Source organism: Sciurus carolinensis (assembly GCF_902686445.1).
Source record: "Sciurus carolinensis chromosome 19 unlocalized genomic scaffold, mSciCar1.2 SUPER_34, whole genome shotgun sequence".
Classification (NCBI taxonomy): domain Eukaryota; kingdom Metazoa; phylum Chordata; class Mammalia; order Rodentia; family Sciuridae; genus Sciurus; species Sciurus carolinensis.
The window spans coordinates 2,277,363-2,294,537 of record NW_025920112.1 but is presented as its reverse complement, the minus strand read 5'-3'; the positions used below and the strand labels follow the sequence as shown (position 1 = coordinate 2,294,537).

At 38.6% G+C, this 17,175-nt stretch overlaps 1 protein-coding gene across 2 annotated transcripts in view; it reads right to left on the bottom strand.

Moving 5' to 3' along the window:
* Window positions 1–204: 204 nt before the first annotated feature.
* The window catches only part of LOC124973367 (zinc finger protein 878-like), a 31,882-nt gene continuing 14,911 nt past the window's right edge, over window positions 205–17,175 (bottom strand). The window contains exons 4-9 of one of the 2 annotated variants that reach the window (XM_047537322.1): window positions 11,216–11,342; window positions 10,888–10,948; window positions 8,590–10,335; window positions 6,770–6,862; window positions 4,072–4,272; window positions 205–3,954 (exon numbers count right to left, since the gene is read on the bottom strand). In XM_047537322.1, the coding sequence (XP_047393278.1) occupies window positions 8,676–10,335; window positions 10,888–10,948; window positions 11,216–11,342 (1,848 nt within the window). In that variant the 3' untranslated portion in view covers window positions 205–3,954; window positions 4,072–4,272; window positions 6,770–6,862; window positions 8,590–8,675. Of the gene's footprint in view, window positions 3,955–4,071; window positions 4,273–6,769; window positions 10,336–10,887; window positions 10,949–11,215; window positions 11,343–17,175 lie in introns of both variants that reach the window. The other variant, XM_047537321.1, reaches the window with a different exon arrangement.

Below are 17,175 nucleotides of genomic sequence, written 5' to 3'. Positions count from 1 at the left end.
ACACCACTACCCTGTGTAGATATATGATTACACGAATCTCATGCCTTTATTTCATGTGCAAACATGTATCCCATTTGTTTACAATAAAAATTAAAAAAAGACACAAGCCTTTCTGAATGACTTTTCATTCATTTAATATATTCTCAGATTCCATACATTCTTTTCAAATGAAAAGTCCAATCTTCTTTATGACTAAGGTTATACTGTGCATTTACCCCACATTTTCTGTAGTCACTTTGAGACCAGTTTTGTAACTTGACTATTTTAAATTGTGCTGCTATAAACCTGGGCACGCATGTATCACAGACATCCTAATTTCAATATTTTAGGATAAGATATAAAGAGTTTATACCTGGGTTATATGATTTCCCATTCCTAGTGTTTTAAGGATCCTCCTACTGACTTCCAAAGTGGTTGCACTAATTTAACATTCCACCAACAGTGTAAAAGAATCAATTTTCTTCCACATCTCCAGTAATTATTATTGTTTGTATTTAGGTGAGTATCATTCTAAACAGGGTGAAATGAAATGTCCCTGTAATTTTTATTTTAACTTCCCTATTTAACTATTTTTTGTCATATAGATTGTTCAATTGTATTCCTTCTTTCCATATTTGTCTGTTTAGTGCATTTGCTCTTTTAATAATTGGGCTGGTATTGTTGGTTGCAAGTTTTTTGAGTTCTTTGTGAATACTAGATATTATTTCTCTTTTATAAGAGTGATTTCTCCAAGATTTTCTCCCATCCTGTCTTCTCCACATTTTGTTTGCTTTGCCTTGCAGAAGATTCTGAATTCGATGTTATTCCATTTATGAATTCTTCCTAAAATTTCTTGAGTCTCAGAGGTTCTACTGAGGAAACTGTTCCTTGCAGCTATCTTGGAGTGTTCACCCTTTTCTCCTAGGAATTGCATCATTTATTGTCTAATTCATAGGCATTTAATCCATATTGAATTGACTTTTGTACAAGGTAAGACATAGGAAACTCTTCTCATTCTCCTACAAATGGATAATCAGTTTTCCCAGCACCATTTTTTTTTTAATAAATGCTGTCCTTTCTCCATCATGTTTTTGGCACACTTGTCAAAAACCAAATGACAATCCATGTGTGTTTGTCTCTTTGAATTCTTTTCTGATCGATTGATTTGTTCCCTGTCTCTGAACATGTTCCTGCTTAAGAACATTATATTCTCACATTTCTGAGACTTATTTGGAGAATTTGATAAGCTAATTTATTATTATTTTTTCAGTATTTAGTTCTTTCAAAATTCTTTTTCACATTAATTACTATAATGTGGATTCAATGAATCATCTGATCATATAGCATAGTCAATCAACATAAATTCCTAATTGCGCATCCCCTAAAGTAATTACCAATTACATAATAGTTTGCCTCTGAATATATAGGGATGAAGGTACTATATAAAGCAGATCCTGTGGTACAAGATGTCTGCATTCACAATTTGGACATAGATGTTTTCTTCTGAGACATTGTTTCCCATTCCCCTGAGCTCAGTGACCACAACAGGAAACTGAAATACCAGGGCAAATATATTAATAATATTCAGTCCTTCCTTCCACCCACCCCTCAGATTTAAGAATGTCATAATTTTCCTCCAATACTTTATCCCAATATTATTCTCACCTATTTCTCAGGGATTCATTGAAAATAAGGACACTTACTCTGTTGTTGCCTCAAAAAACAAAAGCTTTATTCCAAAACATTCTACTGGCCCCTGAGCCAGGGAGGGGTGTGGTCAGTGTTCTCTCTTCCCATCTCTGCTCCCCATTCTGCCACCTCTTATGTTTTCCCTTCCATCACTTTTCCTTCTCAAAGAGACCATGTGTGTCAAGTAATGTTATGGGATTACTCTTCAGTCTTCTATGTCCACATTCCACATTTTTCTTAAGATTTACAAGCAACGAACAGGGGTGGGAAGCACTAGGCTGGTTCACGACCAACTGAAGAACCATCCTGTACCTTGATACCAGGGGATCAGCATATTTGTTGAAATAGAGGCATAGCCAGTAGTAGTAACAGGTCTTGATCAGGCAGGTCATTTGTCATTAGGTTTCTAGGATTGCACATTACACATAACACTCCTCTCTTCTCTGTATATAAAGGTTTATTAAAATTTTTGGGTAGTTACTCATGCAAATTTGCAGATTGCACAGGTAGTATCTTCATCTCATCTCCAGTAGTGCTCATGTGCTGTGTGGTTAAGTGAAAGAGTTAGCTGCCCAAAAATCCACAATGGAAGTCACCACCGCAATCTTCAGGAAATGTGATTTATTCTTGTGAGGGTTAGTACAAAATGCAGTGGAATTGTCTTAGCCCATCAAACCTTATTGTCATAAGAACTTTGGAATGCTGATAAACAGCAGTGCTAAGGAAAGCCCACACACTGACTTGGGATTTTACTCTTGGAGAACACTTGAGGGAGCCTCTCCCATGCTTTATTGGAAGCTAGCACCATTGTTTCCTCTTTTTTTACTAATCAGTACCTGGATCATCAGGAAACAAGGTTATAAATTCCATCAACAGTATACATTACTGTATCAAGGGAAGCAGAAGCAAAGAAAATAGGAAGGCCAAACTAAAGACTGCACAATAAAACCTGATGTACTTAATTCATTCTTGCTTTCTGTTCTCAGCTGCCATGAGTTAAGTACCAGTTTTCTACACCATTGCACATTATGTTCTGCTTCACCTCAGGCCTGAAGGAAAGACCGTCAGTCAATGATGGACTGAATGTCATAAAACCATGAAACAAAATAAATCTTCCATCCTTTAGGTTGTTTTTTCTCCTTTTATGCCAGTGTAATGGAAATCTGACACATAAACCAAACTGAAACATGTGAAGATTATCAGATTTTTTTGTCCAGAGTTTCTCACTGGGTGCAATATTTTTTTTTTCCCCAAAGAAACTGGAAAAGAAGAATGCATTCACACATTTCTTTGTTCCATTATATTTTATATATAGGAAGTAAATATCAGACATTTAGAGGGTTTCTTTCACACTGTGAGTAAAATGGTTTTGAAAGCAACTGGGAAAACTGAATGATTTAACAATTTTTTTTTTAATGTTCAGAATTTGTGTAGTTTGAATCCTTTCATATCTTTGAAGATGACCAGGAATACTGAAACATTTGCCACAATTTTTTCATTCAAAGGGCATTTCTACATTAACATTTCTGTAATGCTTATTAGGAGAAATGCAACAAAGGAAGGTTAGGGTTTCTGATTGTTTACATTAATATAGCTTTGTTCTAATTTGAGTTATTTCATATTTTTGAAAGTAACTGCAAAATGTGAAGGCTTTACTACTTTGTTTATTCTCAGGGGGTTTCTCAACACTGTTTGCTCTTGTGTTTGAAGGTAGGAAGATCAACTGAAGGCTTTTGAACATTGATGATATTCATAAGGCTTCTATCCAGAATGAATTTGTTTATAATTTGAAGCTGATAAGAATAAATGAAATCTTTCCCATATTGCTTAAATTTACAGAGTGTCTCTGTCATATGAGTACATTTATTCACTTGAAGGTGAGTGGACGTTTTGAAGTGTTTTCCAGATTGTTTACATTGACACCACCTGTCTCAAATATGAGTTCTCTGGTGTTTTCAAATTGAATTGGAATAAGCAAAGGTTGTATCACATTGTTTACATTCATAAGGCCTTGCCAACACCAGTTCATTCATGTACATGAAGATAATCACAACTAATGAAGGATTTACAACAATGTTTACAGTCAGAGGTCTGTTCTCCACGCAGTAACTCTTTATGTACACAAAGCCCACAGGAATAAGTGAAGGCTTTCCCACATTGTTTACAGCAATAAGGGTTTTCCCCAGTATGAGTTATTTCCTGTATTTGAAGATAAGCCAAACTAGTGAAGGTTGTACCCTCATAGGACCTTTCTCCACTGAGATTGTTCACGTGTTTGAAGGAAAACTGAAAAACATGACTTTGACACATTATTTACATTCATAGAGTTTCTCCAAGTTGAGTCTGTTCATGCAAATGAAGATGAGTGGAATGACTAAAGGTTTTACCACAATGTTTACATACCTGGGGCTTCTTTCCAGTATGATTTTTTCATGGGTGTGAGGATTACTGGATGAAGCAAAGGCTTTCCCAAACTGTTTACATTCATAGACCTTCTCTCCTGTATGAATTTGCTCATGTGAGTGAAAGGACATTACATGAAGCAAAGCCTTTCCCATATTGTTTACATTTGTAAGGCTTCTTCCAATATGAATTGATTTATGTCTGTCAAGGCAAGAAGGAAAAATGAAGGCTTTCCAACATTGTAGACATCTGTAACGCTTCCCTCCAGTATGAATTGGGACATGTATTTGAAAATGACTAGAACAAGTGAAGGCTTTTTCACATTGTTTACATTCATAGGGCTTGTTTTAGTCAGCTATTTTCGCTGCTGTGACTAAATGACCTAACCAGCACAATTGTAGATGTGGAAAAGATTACTTAAGGGCTCATGGTTTCAGAGGTCTTAATCCATAGAAAGCAGGCTGTAGAGACATGTTTACAGTCATTTGAGGAAGTAGCTCTAAGATGGCGGCTGGCATTGGGCCAAGAGGTGGCACATAATTAGCGTTAACATGGCGTGATCTCTCATGACCTTTTGCCTGATTGGTTGATGTCTCTCCTGCGCTCGTGGTCAACACGTGTTCCTCATTCTTTCTTACTTGGTACCGTGGTATGTGCTCCTATCATGCTACTTAATCCTAAGCTGATTGGCTGCCTGAGAGTATATAAGACATTCTCTTCCTCTAAAGCTAAAGCAAAGAAGCACCTCTGAGAAGAATCACCTCTGAAAAAAAGCACCAAGAGAAGAAGCAACTCTGAAAAGAAGCATCTCTGAAAAAAAATAAAGAAGTTGTTTATTCCCAGTCCGTCTCCAATTCTTTCCCGCGGTCGTTGCTGCAGGTGGCAACAAGTGGTGGCCTGTACGGGGAAGCCTTTTCATGGCACCGCGGGTAAGTACTGAGGAACCTCGCCCGAGTCTCTGGCCAGAGCGTTTAGGGTGAGGGAAAGTAAGAAGAAATGGGGTCATAAATTTCAAAGACCCAAATGACTAAGGTAATAAAAGATGTATTAAAAAGTAATGGCAGAGCAGTGAAGGAAACCACTGCATGGTCATATTCAAATTCTAGCAAAAGTAAGCCCATGGTTTATAGAGGAAGGGCTGTTCAAGGTGCCACAATGGGATCTTCATAAACAGGATCTAATAGCGACAGAAAAACAGGGGGCTCCTCTTCCTAAAGGAATGTTTCCTATGTGGCAATTAATTAGGGAATGCTTAAATTCATCTAAACCTAGCATCCAGGAAAGTGTCGCTGAAAGTGTGGAAGCCTTAGAAGAGGTACAAGAGCAAGATCTGTTAAACAAGGAGAACAAGGTGAGGAAGAATTGAGTGGTAGTGACTTAGAAAGTAATTACTCAGATAATTTGAGAAAAACAAGGGAAAAAGGTAGGGGAGAGGTAAATCCTATTCAGCCTTCTGTACCACCATGGGAAGATCCTCTGACCAAGGCCATTCAGGACCTTTCTAAGCGCTTAGATGCCCTTGAATACAAACCCCAAAATTCGTGGGACCTGCCCATATTTGAGGGCCAAAATAGACAGAGATACCATCAACCATTAGATTTTAAAACCATTAAAAACTTTAAAGAGGCAGTTATGACATATGGACCTCAGGCACCATTTACCATAAGTACGCTTGAGTCTTTGAGTAATTTAAATTTGACTCTTACTGATTGGAAACAGTTGTGCAAAGCAGTGTTATCTGGAAGACAATATCTGATTTGGAGAGCTCAGTGGCAAGAAATATCTGCTGAAACTGCTCGCAGAAATGCAGCAGCAGGGTTTCCTGGTAGAAATGTTGATATGCTAACAGGAGAAGGCAAATATGCTCCTGTAGATACACAAAATCAATATGATCCTGGAGTGTATGCGCAGAACCATACACAGAATTTGTGGATCGTCTTCTAACAAGGGTCAGGGAGCAGCTATCCACAAACCTAAAGCCCTGAATGTTTTTACTGATGGATCTTCTAATAGTACTGCTGCAGTAGTTACTCACCAAGATACTATCATTCAGATTACATCTCAAAAATTGGCTCACTTGGTGGAAATGGAAGCAGTTGTCATAGCCCTTGTAAAGTTTAAGGAGCAATAAATAAATCTTTTTACTAATAGTAATTACATCGCTCAGGCGATTCCCAAATTAGAATTGGCTGGACCTATAGCCCCTCATAATCCAGCATACACATTATTTTTACAAATACAAAAACTTTTATGGGAACATAAGGAACCCTTGTTCCTTGGACATATTAGAGTTCACACCAACTTACCTGGTTCTTTACATGAGGGTAATCATAAAGCTGATTTAGCCACTCAGACGGTTTTCATCTTTTCCTCAGTAAAACAAGCTACTCGTTTTCATGATCAATTTCATGTTAATAGTACTACCTTACAACACAGATTTAAAATAACTAAAGAACAAGCCAGAACAATTGTTAAAGGATGCCAGTCCTGTGTAACTCACTTTCCAGTCCCTCATGTTGGTATCAACCCTAGAGGGCTTTTGCCTAATCATTTATGGCAAATGGATGTTACACATGACACCAGTTTCAGTAAACTTAGATTTATTCATGTGTCTATTTGTGTTAGCATTTTATTACATGTGTAAGATGTGCCTACGCCAACAAAGGAATAAGATCATTGTAAAAAATGCACTTGTCACCTTAGAAGCTGGAACTTCTTCTCAGGCTTGGTTGTCTCAAATGGATGGCTGGTAGTCAGAGACGGGAAAGTCTCCTGTGGCCGATATATCAACCTAAGACAGGAGCCAAGACGATAATATCAAGCTTTCTGGTTATCTGATGATGGGTAAGAATGTAAGACATGTGGACGCCTAAGACAGGCACAGTCAATCCAGATGTAGTGATAGCTATCATGCATCCATTAAAGTTTTCTTCACCTTTTAAAACAAAAAAGGGGAAATGTAGAGACATGTTTACAGCCGTTTGAGGAAGTAGCTCTAAGATGGCGGCTGGCATTGGGCCAAGAGGTGGCACATAATTAGTGTTAACATGGCGTGATCTCTCATGACCTTTTGCCTGGTTGGTTGATGTCTCTCCTGCGCTTGTGGTCAACATGTGTTCCTCATTCTTTCTTACTTGGTACCGTGGTATGTGCTCCTATCATGCTACTTAATCACAAGCTGATTGGCTGCCTGAGGGTATATAAGACATTCTCTTCCTCTAAAGCTAAAGCAAAGAAGCACCTCTGAGAAGAAGCACCTCTGAAAAGAAGCACCTCAGAGAAGAAGCACTTCTGAAAAAAAATAAAGAAGTTGTTCATTCCCAGTTCACCTCTGATTTTTTCCGGAAGTCTTGTTGCTGCAGGCGGCAACAGCAGGCTCTATTTCTCAGGGCTTGAGGTGAGGTAGAACATATGGCAGAACAGTATTGCCAGAGAGAAGCAGCTCACACCAGGATCAGGAAGCAGAGAGGTCTCCACTGGCTAAACACAAATATATACCCAAAGTCACATCCCCAATTCCCACCTGCTCCAGCAACACCCTACAAATTCAGTTAATGTGGAGAGTGGTGACAGAGGATAGGATGACAGAGGATGGGAGAGCAGTGGTTAAGACTAGGGGTGTCTGATGACCTCATGGCTGTGGCATGCCTGGGAATGTTCCCCTGCAACAGCACAGGATGCTTAGCTGCTTTGACAATGCCCTGCATGAGGAGGCTCTGTGCAAAAGTCCTACCACCTCTGACCTTGATCGCACACAAACAGTCCCTGGGAATAGAGGAATTCTTATGCTGGAAAACCACAGTGTTCTACCACCTGCACTGCTGCTCCTGCCCACTTAACAGTAACTTTAAGTAATGGACTTTCTTGAGAGCTACACAAAGCTTTCAACATCGCACTTTGCAACTGTGGATTTCAACTGTGGAAAAGCTACAGAGATGTCCTAGTTTCTGTAATTTTCCTGAATACAAACAATAAGGCTTGCACAGTCTTTAACCTGATCGTGAGACACATATAAATAAAGATTGCTGGTGTAACTCTTTAGAGCTTCTTTCCATCAAAAAGCAGCACTCCACCTGCTTTAAAATCTACATTTGTGAGTCTTTATTTTTCTAATTCCCCATTGTCCCTCACCAGAACCACAGGTTTGGTGGTGTTGGACTGGGCAAGTTACCACTCAGTTAATCCCTATCAGGGAATTAATTCACTGGTTGGGTTAAGACTATCACAGCAAAATCATTTCTCCTCAGAACCTTCTTGCATTGACTCACACATGAAGATATGGGGGACACCTCATATGCAAACTGTAACATTTCGACCCTGGCCCACAAAAGCCCACAACCATCTCCAATGCAAAGTACATTTTGTCCAATTCCAACACTGCCCAAAATTCAACTACAGTCTCATCTCAGACTCAGGATTTCCCACAGTCCTGACATTCATAGGGCTTCTCTCCAGTATGAGTTCATTTATGTACTTGAAGGTGAAAGGAAGTAGTAAAGGCTTTTTCACATTGCTTACATTTATACGGTTTCTCTCCAGTATGTGATCGTTCATGTATTTGAAGAGAAGAGGAACTACAGAAGACTTTTCCACATTGTTTACATTCATAGGGCTTCTTTCACTTTATGAGTTCTTTTATGTGAGTGAAGGTTACTTGACGAAGTAAAGAATTTCCCACAGTCCTTACATTCATAGGGCTTCTCTCCAGTATGAGTTCGTTTATGTATTTGAAGGGAAGAGGACCTACTGAAGGCTTTCCCACATTGCTTACATTCATAGGGCTTCTTTCCTGTATGAGTTCTTTTATGTGAATGAAGGTGACTGGATGAAGTAAAGGATTTCCCACAGTCCTTACATTCATAGGGCTTCTCTCCAGTATGAGTTCGTTCATGTATTTGAAGTGTGTATGAATAAATGTAGGTTTTCCCACACTGTTTACATTCATAGGGCTTCTTTCCTGTATGAGTTCTTTCATGTGAGTGAAGGTTTTTGGATGAAACAAAGGATTTTCCACACTGCTTACATTCATAGGGCTTCTCTCCTGTGTGATTTCGATTATGTATTTTAAGTGTGTATGAAAAAGTGTAGGTTTTTCCACATTGTTTACATTTATAGGGCTTCTCTCCAGTATGAGTTTGTTTATGTAGTTTAAGGGAAGAGGAAGTAGTGAAGGCTTTCCCACATTGTTTACATTCATAGGGCTTCTTTCCTGTATGAGTTCTTTCATGTGAGTGAAGGTTTTTGGATGAAACAAAGGATTTTCCACACTGCTTACATTCATAGGGCTTCTCTCCTGTGTGATTTCGATTATGTATTTTAAGTGTGTATGAAAAAGTGTAGGTTTTTCTACATTGTTTACATTTATAGGGCTTCTCTCCAGTATGAGTTTGTTTATGTAGTTTAAGGGAAGAGGAAGTAGTGAAGGCTTTTCCACACTGTTTACATTCATAGGGCTTCTTTCCTGTATGAATTCTTTCATGTGCATGAAGATGACTGGATGAAGCAAAGGCTTTCCTACACTCCCTACATTCATAAGGCTTTACTCCAGTATGAGTTCGATTATGTAGTTTAAGGGAAGAGGAAGTAGTGAAGGCTTTCCCACACTGCTTACATTCATAGGGCTTCTTTCCTGTATGAGTTCTTTCATGTGAGTGAAGGTGACTGGATAAAGTAAAGGATTTTCCACACTGCTTACATACGTAGGGCTTCTCTCCGGTATGAGTTCGATTATGTTTTTGAAGGTCAGACAAAGTAGTGAAGGCTTTTCCACAGTGTTTACATTCATAGGGCTTCTCTCCAGCATGAAATCGCTTATGAATTTGAAGGTAAGAGGAAGTAGTGAAGGCTTTTCCACATTGTTTACATTCATAGAGTTTCTTCCCTGTATGGGTTTCTTCATGTAATTGAAGGCTAGCTGAACTAATGAAGGCTTCCCTACTTCGTTTCCATTTGTTAGCTGTCTCTCCAGTATGAGTTTGTACATCTATTTGAAAGTAACTTGAATCTGAGAAGGCTTTTCCACATTCCTTACATCCACATAGATTTTTGCCCGTATGAGATCCTCCATATTCTTGAAAACACCTGGAACTCAACTCTCTTCCCCATGTCAAATATCCATAAGGCCCATTTGCAGGGTGCTCTGATGCTTGTCTTTGATCACTTGTGAGAGGAAGGAAGGATTTTCTGTTCTGTTTAAGTTCATATGTCTTCCCTCCAGTCTCATGATTCTTATATGCCTTGTTTGCAGAGTGAGATATAAAGGACCTATTAAAGAAAAATTGATATATGAAGATCTTCCCACATATACTGCTTTCAAATGAACTTTCTAGCAGGAATTCCTTTTAAGACTGAACTTGGAATATCACTGAAAGTTTTCCCACACTGAGTATCTTTTTAAATTTTTACAGAGACTACCATATAATTTCTGTAAAAAATTACAAGCGGAATTTATGGTTGGTTAATTATACTTTTGCATTTTTTAATAGGCATTGGAATTACACTATAACCAAGGTCAGGGAAACTACTGGTTTTCTGTCATGTCTAAACTGTTTGAAAGACAGTATCATGATCACTTTGCAACAATGTTTCTCCATAGCTGCTACAAAAACAGTGCTATCATAAATGCAGTTTGTTAGTCCTGTCAAAAATCCATTATTTTGAAAGTATGAAACGTACCTTATATTAAAGTTCATGTCTGGTAAAAAAAAGAATAAACATAATTCATATCATGTTTCTTTTCTTTGCTTGTTTGTAAAATTATAAAACATGCTAGAATTCCCTCAAGGCACTCTGTTTCCTCTTATGACTATAAATTACCTTACAGCTCTCCTGGGATTTGTGTTCTGATCTTCAATGTTCTGGAACTCCCATCTGTCTCCTAAAATATAGATCCAGAACAGTCATCATGAATCAGCAAGATTTCAGAAAGAATTATGAGAATTACAATTTGGCCAACTATAATGCACCAATAAAAAAGATGAAAAGGGAGGAAAAATTCTAGTTATTTATGCTGCACAGTGCAATGATATTAGTCCAAATTTATTCCCCAAAGTACTCCCTTCCCACATTCCAAATTCATGAGGAGAAAAAAAAAAATACTCCCAGGGGATCTGTCTTTTACTATGTAATGAAACATCATCCTTACCTAGAGAAGCCAGATTTCTAAGGACTTCCTGCATCACATCTCTGTAGAGATTCTTCTGGGAAGGATCCAGCAAAGTCCACTCTTCCTCAGTGAAGTTCACAGCCACATCCTCGAAGGCCACTGAGTTCTAAAATATCCCACAAAAATGTAGTGAATCCCAGGAGAGACTGACAACATGAGGGCCGTATTCTCAACATGTGAGATGTCCTCATGTTTTTGTGATCTCCAAATATTTAGTCCATGATTTGGTCATCAAAACTTGTACTCTTAACCAGAGCATTAGACAAGTGAAAGAAATTAAAGGGGTATCAATAGGAAAAGAAGAACTCAATCTACCACTATTTGCTGATGCCATGATTCTATATTTAGAAGATCCAAAAAATTCCAACAGAAAACTTCTAGCCACTGGGGAGATAGCTCAGTTGGTAGAGTGCTTGCCTTAAAAGCACAAGGCCCTAGGTTCGATCCCCAGCACCGCCAAAAAAAAAAAAAAAAAAAAAAAAAAACAAAACTTCTAGAACTCACAAATGAATTCAGCAAAGTAGCAGGATATAAAAAATATACAGAAATCAACTGAATTTCTATACATAAGTGACTAATCCACTGAAAGAGAAAATCAGGTGAAAAACCACATTTAAAATAGCCTCAACAATAAAATGCTTGGGAATCAATCTAACAAAAGAGATGAAAGACCTCTACAATTAAAACTACAGAACACTAAAGAAAGAAATTGAAAAAGACCTTGGAAGAAGAAAGATCTTACATGCTCTTGGATAGGCAGAATTAATATTGTCAAAATGGCCATACTACCAAAAATGTTATACAGATTCAATGCAATTCCTACTACAATCCCAATGACATTCTTCATAGAACCAGAAAAAGCAATCGTGAAATTCATTTGGAAAAATACTCTTATTTTTCCAAATCCAGAGTAGCAAAGACAATCCTTAGTAATAAGAGTGAAGCAGAACACAACACCAGACATTAAACTATACTACAGAGCAATAATAACAAAACTGGCATGGTATTGGCACCAAAACAGACATGTAGACCAACGGTACAAAATAGAAGACACAGGGATAAACCTACCTAAATACAGTTATCTCAAACTAGATAAAGGTTCCAAAAATATATGTTGGAAAAAAGCCTATTCAACAAATGGTATTAGGAAAACTGGAAATCTATTTGTAACAAAATGAAGTTAAGCCTCTATCTCTCACCCTGCCTTAAACTCAACTCAATGTGGATCAAAGACAGGCAGAAAAACAGCGAGCCTGTGCCTAACAGAAGAAAAATCAGGCCCAAGTCATGTTGGTTTAGGACCAAAGACTTCCTTAACAAGATTCCTAAAATGCAAGAAGTAAAATTAAGAATTAATAAATGGGATGGATTCGAACTAAAAAGCTTCTCAGCAAAGGAAACAATAATGTGAAGAGAGAGCATACAGAATGGGAGAAAATCTCTACCACATGCATTTCAGATAGAGCACCAATCTCCAGGATAGATAAAGAACTTGGAAAACTTAACAAAAAAAATCAAATAATCCAATCAATGAAAGGGCTAAGGAACTGAGCAACACTTCACAGAAGATATACATTTGAACAACAAACATGAAAAAACGTTCATCATCTCTTACAATTAGAGAAATGCAAATCAAAACTACCCTAAGATTTCATCTCACTTCAGTCAGAATGGCAATTATCAAGAGTACAAGCAACAAGAAGTGTTGGTTTGAGGATGTAGGTAAAAAGGTACACTCATACATTGTTGGTGGAACTACAGATTAGTGCAACCACTTTGGAAAGCTGTGTGGAGATTCCTCGGAAAACTGGGAATAGAACCACCATTTGACCCAGCTATCCCACTGCTTGGTTTACACCCAAAGGACTTAAAATCAGCACACTACAATGACACAGCCACATCAATGTTTACAGCAGCTCAATTCACAATAGCTAAACTATGAAACCAACCTAGATTCCCTTCAACAGATGATAAAGAAAATGTGGTAAATATACACAATGGAACACCACTCAGCTTTGAAGAAGAATTAATTTATGGCATTTTCAGGTAAATGGATGGAACTAGAAAATATCATGCTAAGTGAAATAAACCAATCCCAAAAAACTAAAGGCTGAATATTTTCTCTGATAAGGGCATGATGATCCATAGTAAGGGGTGGGTATGGAAGAATGAAAGAACTTTGGATTATGCAGACAGGAGTGAAGGAAGGAGTGGGGTGGTGGGGATAGGAGGACGGAATGACACATGTATACCCTATATACGTGTATAAAAAATTAAAAAAAAGATTTCCTTGTTTTAAGTTGCTATAGTACAATGTATCTCTTGGGGCAAGGTGAATGAACAGTACACTAGTTTTCCTATATTATTTGTACAACTTTGTGTAAATCTGCAATTACTTCGAAGTAAAAAACAAAACAAAACAAAAAAACTTGTACACTTTGTGTGTACTCATTTCCTGAAACAGAGGCATTCCAATATAAGACTGGAACTATTCAGAAAATCATCAGCGGAATGAAAACACCCTTCTCACTGATGAGTCCAGGGAGTGAGGTATGCTCCCGGGTTACCCTTAATGTTTTTGTAGGGTGCATGTCTAGCACATGGAATCATGAAGCCATACTACCTAATGTGCAGAAGAGAGCTACTATTAGTTCTCTTGAGAGTACCTATCATTAGAAATCCCTGTTGACAAAGTTGGACATTAGCTGATAGGAGGAGCTAAGGATTTAGGAGGGATCCCACCAAACTCAGCATTTACACTGACTCATAGTGATTGAGAGTATATGGAAACAAAATGGTATTTGCTAAACATTTGATTTACTGTAGAAATCCATTCTTATGTTAGAACCTAAAGGATCAAAGTACCCCCGTGTCTAAAAACTATAATAAAAAGAAAAAGAACTCCCTGAACAAAAGTCTAAGTGCTTGCCTACTAGACAACATTTCATTGATGTGGTCACAACATGGTAGCTGGGGATTGAGCTCATCCTGTTTGACTACACCAAGAGAACAAGAAGAATTTGTAGGTTCACTCCAGATCCACTTTAACCACCTAATAAAAAAGAATACTTATAAAGAAACAATTTGATGATATCTTCCAATTAATATCAACATACAATGGGATAAGTATCAAATACCTCTTCTGACATATAACAAACAGAATTCCAGTCATCAACAGAAAGTATTTGTCCAAACCCAATAAGAATTAAGAAATGTGTAACACCTATCAATATGTTCTAGACAGCAGACTGTTGGCTTATCCAATATAAAGTCATGTACCACAGAATAATGTTTTGCTCAAAGACACTTTGGATTAACAATGGGCTACACATACATAGTTATCCACAGTAAAGGAAGTACTGATGTGTAGGTAGGGATGGTTGTACAGACAAACCTAATACATGACCACTTTGGTATCTTGCAAAGTAAATGCCGTGCAGGGCTATAGTGTAGGAAGCACTGGTGCCAGAGAGCCTAGCCATATAATACGCTATTCCTTCTAGGACTGGGTAAATACACTATGGTGTTTGTGTAATGGGGAGGAAGCCTAAAAATGCATATCCAGAGGGCTTAAGTGACCCAGACTATAAATAAAGAACTTTCATATTATCCTATTGGACGCAGCATAGTATTTCCAAGGAGATGAACAAAGAGAAAGAACAAGAGAAGAAAAGTTTTAGTGACTTGAAATTCATATGGAAAATTGAAAAATGACATAAAAGGTATTGTAGATAAGTGGAAACATGCAATTTAAAAGATGAGTCATGACAAATAGGAATCTAATTTAAAACAGGCATCATTTTCCTCAATTCCAGGGACAATTACTAATTCATTACAGATTCTGATGTGAAATACAAAACTAAAACAGTTTCATAAGTTTGCAGATAATTTTTTTCTAGAGGAACAGGAAAGCATTTTTATATAAGAACAGTAAGCAATAATGAAGAATAAGAAATTCAAATATACTAAAATTAGGGAAAATAAAAGATGAAACCGAGTGGAGGAGAAGCCCGCAATACATGGGACATCAGAGAGCCAGGGCACAGGGTGAACTGAAATCGAAAATAGCCAGGACATGGACAGAGGGTGACAGCTGCACTAACATGCTTAGAAACGATCTGCCAAGTCTTCAACAACAAACCTACAAAACACTTCTGAAAGAAACGATATATGTGGAGACGCCTGGTATCTGTGAGCTAATCTACCCAAATTAACCGCAATCAGTTCAATCACTTTCAAATTACCAATGACAGAATTTTTGTGGGGAAGTGTCCCAGGGATTGAAATCAGGTGCACTTGACCACTGAGCCACATCACTAACCCCATTTTGTATTTTATTTAGAGACAGGGTCTCACTGAGTGGATGGTGCCTTGTTTTTGCTGATGCTGGCTTTGAACTCTCGATCCTCATGCCTCATCATCCTGAGTAACTGGGATTAGAAGTGTGTGCCACCACGCTCACAACCAATGACATCTTTATACAAAAATAAGAAGTATCATTCTAATATTCACAAGGAATCACAAGAAACTCAAAAATGGAAGAAAAAAAATAAAGTGAAAAGCATCACATTTCCTGATTTCAAAACCTGCTCAAAATACAGTAACAGAGACAGTGAAGCTCTGGTTAAAGGCAGACACGTACAGCAGAGGACGAGAATGGGGGCCCAGGACAAGGCTGACCCACAGAAGGAAAGGATGTACCACAAGGGGCCAGGGTCACTCCAGGGGAACCAGACCTCTGGGGAATGAATGGCTGGCAAACTTGCTGTTCATATCAACACCTGAAGTCAAAGCCTCACCTCACAGCACACGTGCACAGGAAATCCATGGGGACCAAAGTCCTGAAGTAAGATGTAAACCTCACCAATTCATAGAACAAATTGCAGACACAAGTCTCACAACATGGATTTGGGAATGGTTTCTGGAATATGATACCATCCTGAAGACTCAGGAGAATAATAAACATGATTTCACCAAAAACAGCTTTCAGTCCTGTTCTGCAGCAATGAGTCTGGAAGTGAAGGACACCAGCTAAGTGAAATAAGCCAGGCACAGACATGCCATGTGCTCTCACTCACATGGGAGCTGCAAGCTGACTTCACAGTAAGTACAGAGTAGTTACCAGAGGTGAGGAAGACAGGGGAGGGAGGAGAAGATGGGATGGGGAGGAGGCTGGACATCAGGGACCAGAATGCACTCAGCAGGAGCCAGCAGGACTGCCCTCCAGCACAGTAGGGGGACCACAGTGCACAGCATGTCACTGTACTATTCATAGTGAAGCTGGGGGAGCAGTCCACAGACACCAGGAAAGGACAAATGTTAGGAGAAGGAAAGGCTGATGTGTTGATCTGATCAAGAGGCACTGGAACAGGTATGCAGCTAGCTCACTGCACCTCATCAGCATGTGAATTTAACAGTGAATCAACACCAAAAAGTGAAAACTGTGTCCTTCATGGACACAATCAACAGAGTGAAAAGGAACCCCAAAGAACTGCAGAAAATACCTATGCATTGGGCTTTAGGAGAGATGTTGATACCTGGAAAGAATGCAGAAAAAGCAGCTTACAAAGGTTAACCCGTCTTCACAACATAAACACCCACAAAGCTGGACAAGAACAAAACACCCTAAAAAGTCACAGGGATCTCCAAAATCTGAGGCTATGCTGAAGGAACAAAGGCTCTCTCCACAACACTAAAAACGAGTCAAGGATGCCTGCTTTCACCACTTCTAGACAGCACAGCACAGCACAAAGGATGCTACCAAGGAAATCAATAAGAAAGTCTTGGTGTTCCAGAACCCAGGGCAAATTCACACAACTCGTCATTGAGGCAAAATCAAGGACTTTGCCAAGCAGACACAGGTGGGTGCAGGAAATACAGACTCAGACTCATTCACCCGCACAGACAGCAGTCACAGGAACCAAGATGGGAGGAGGCAG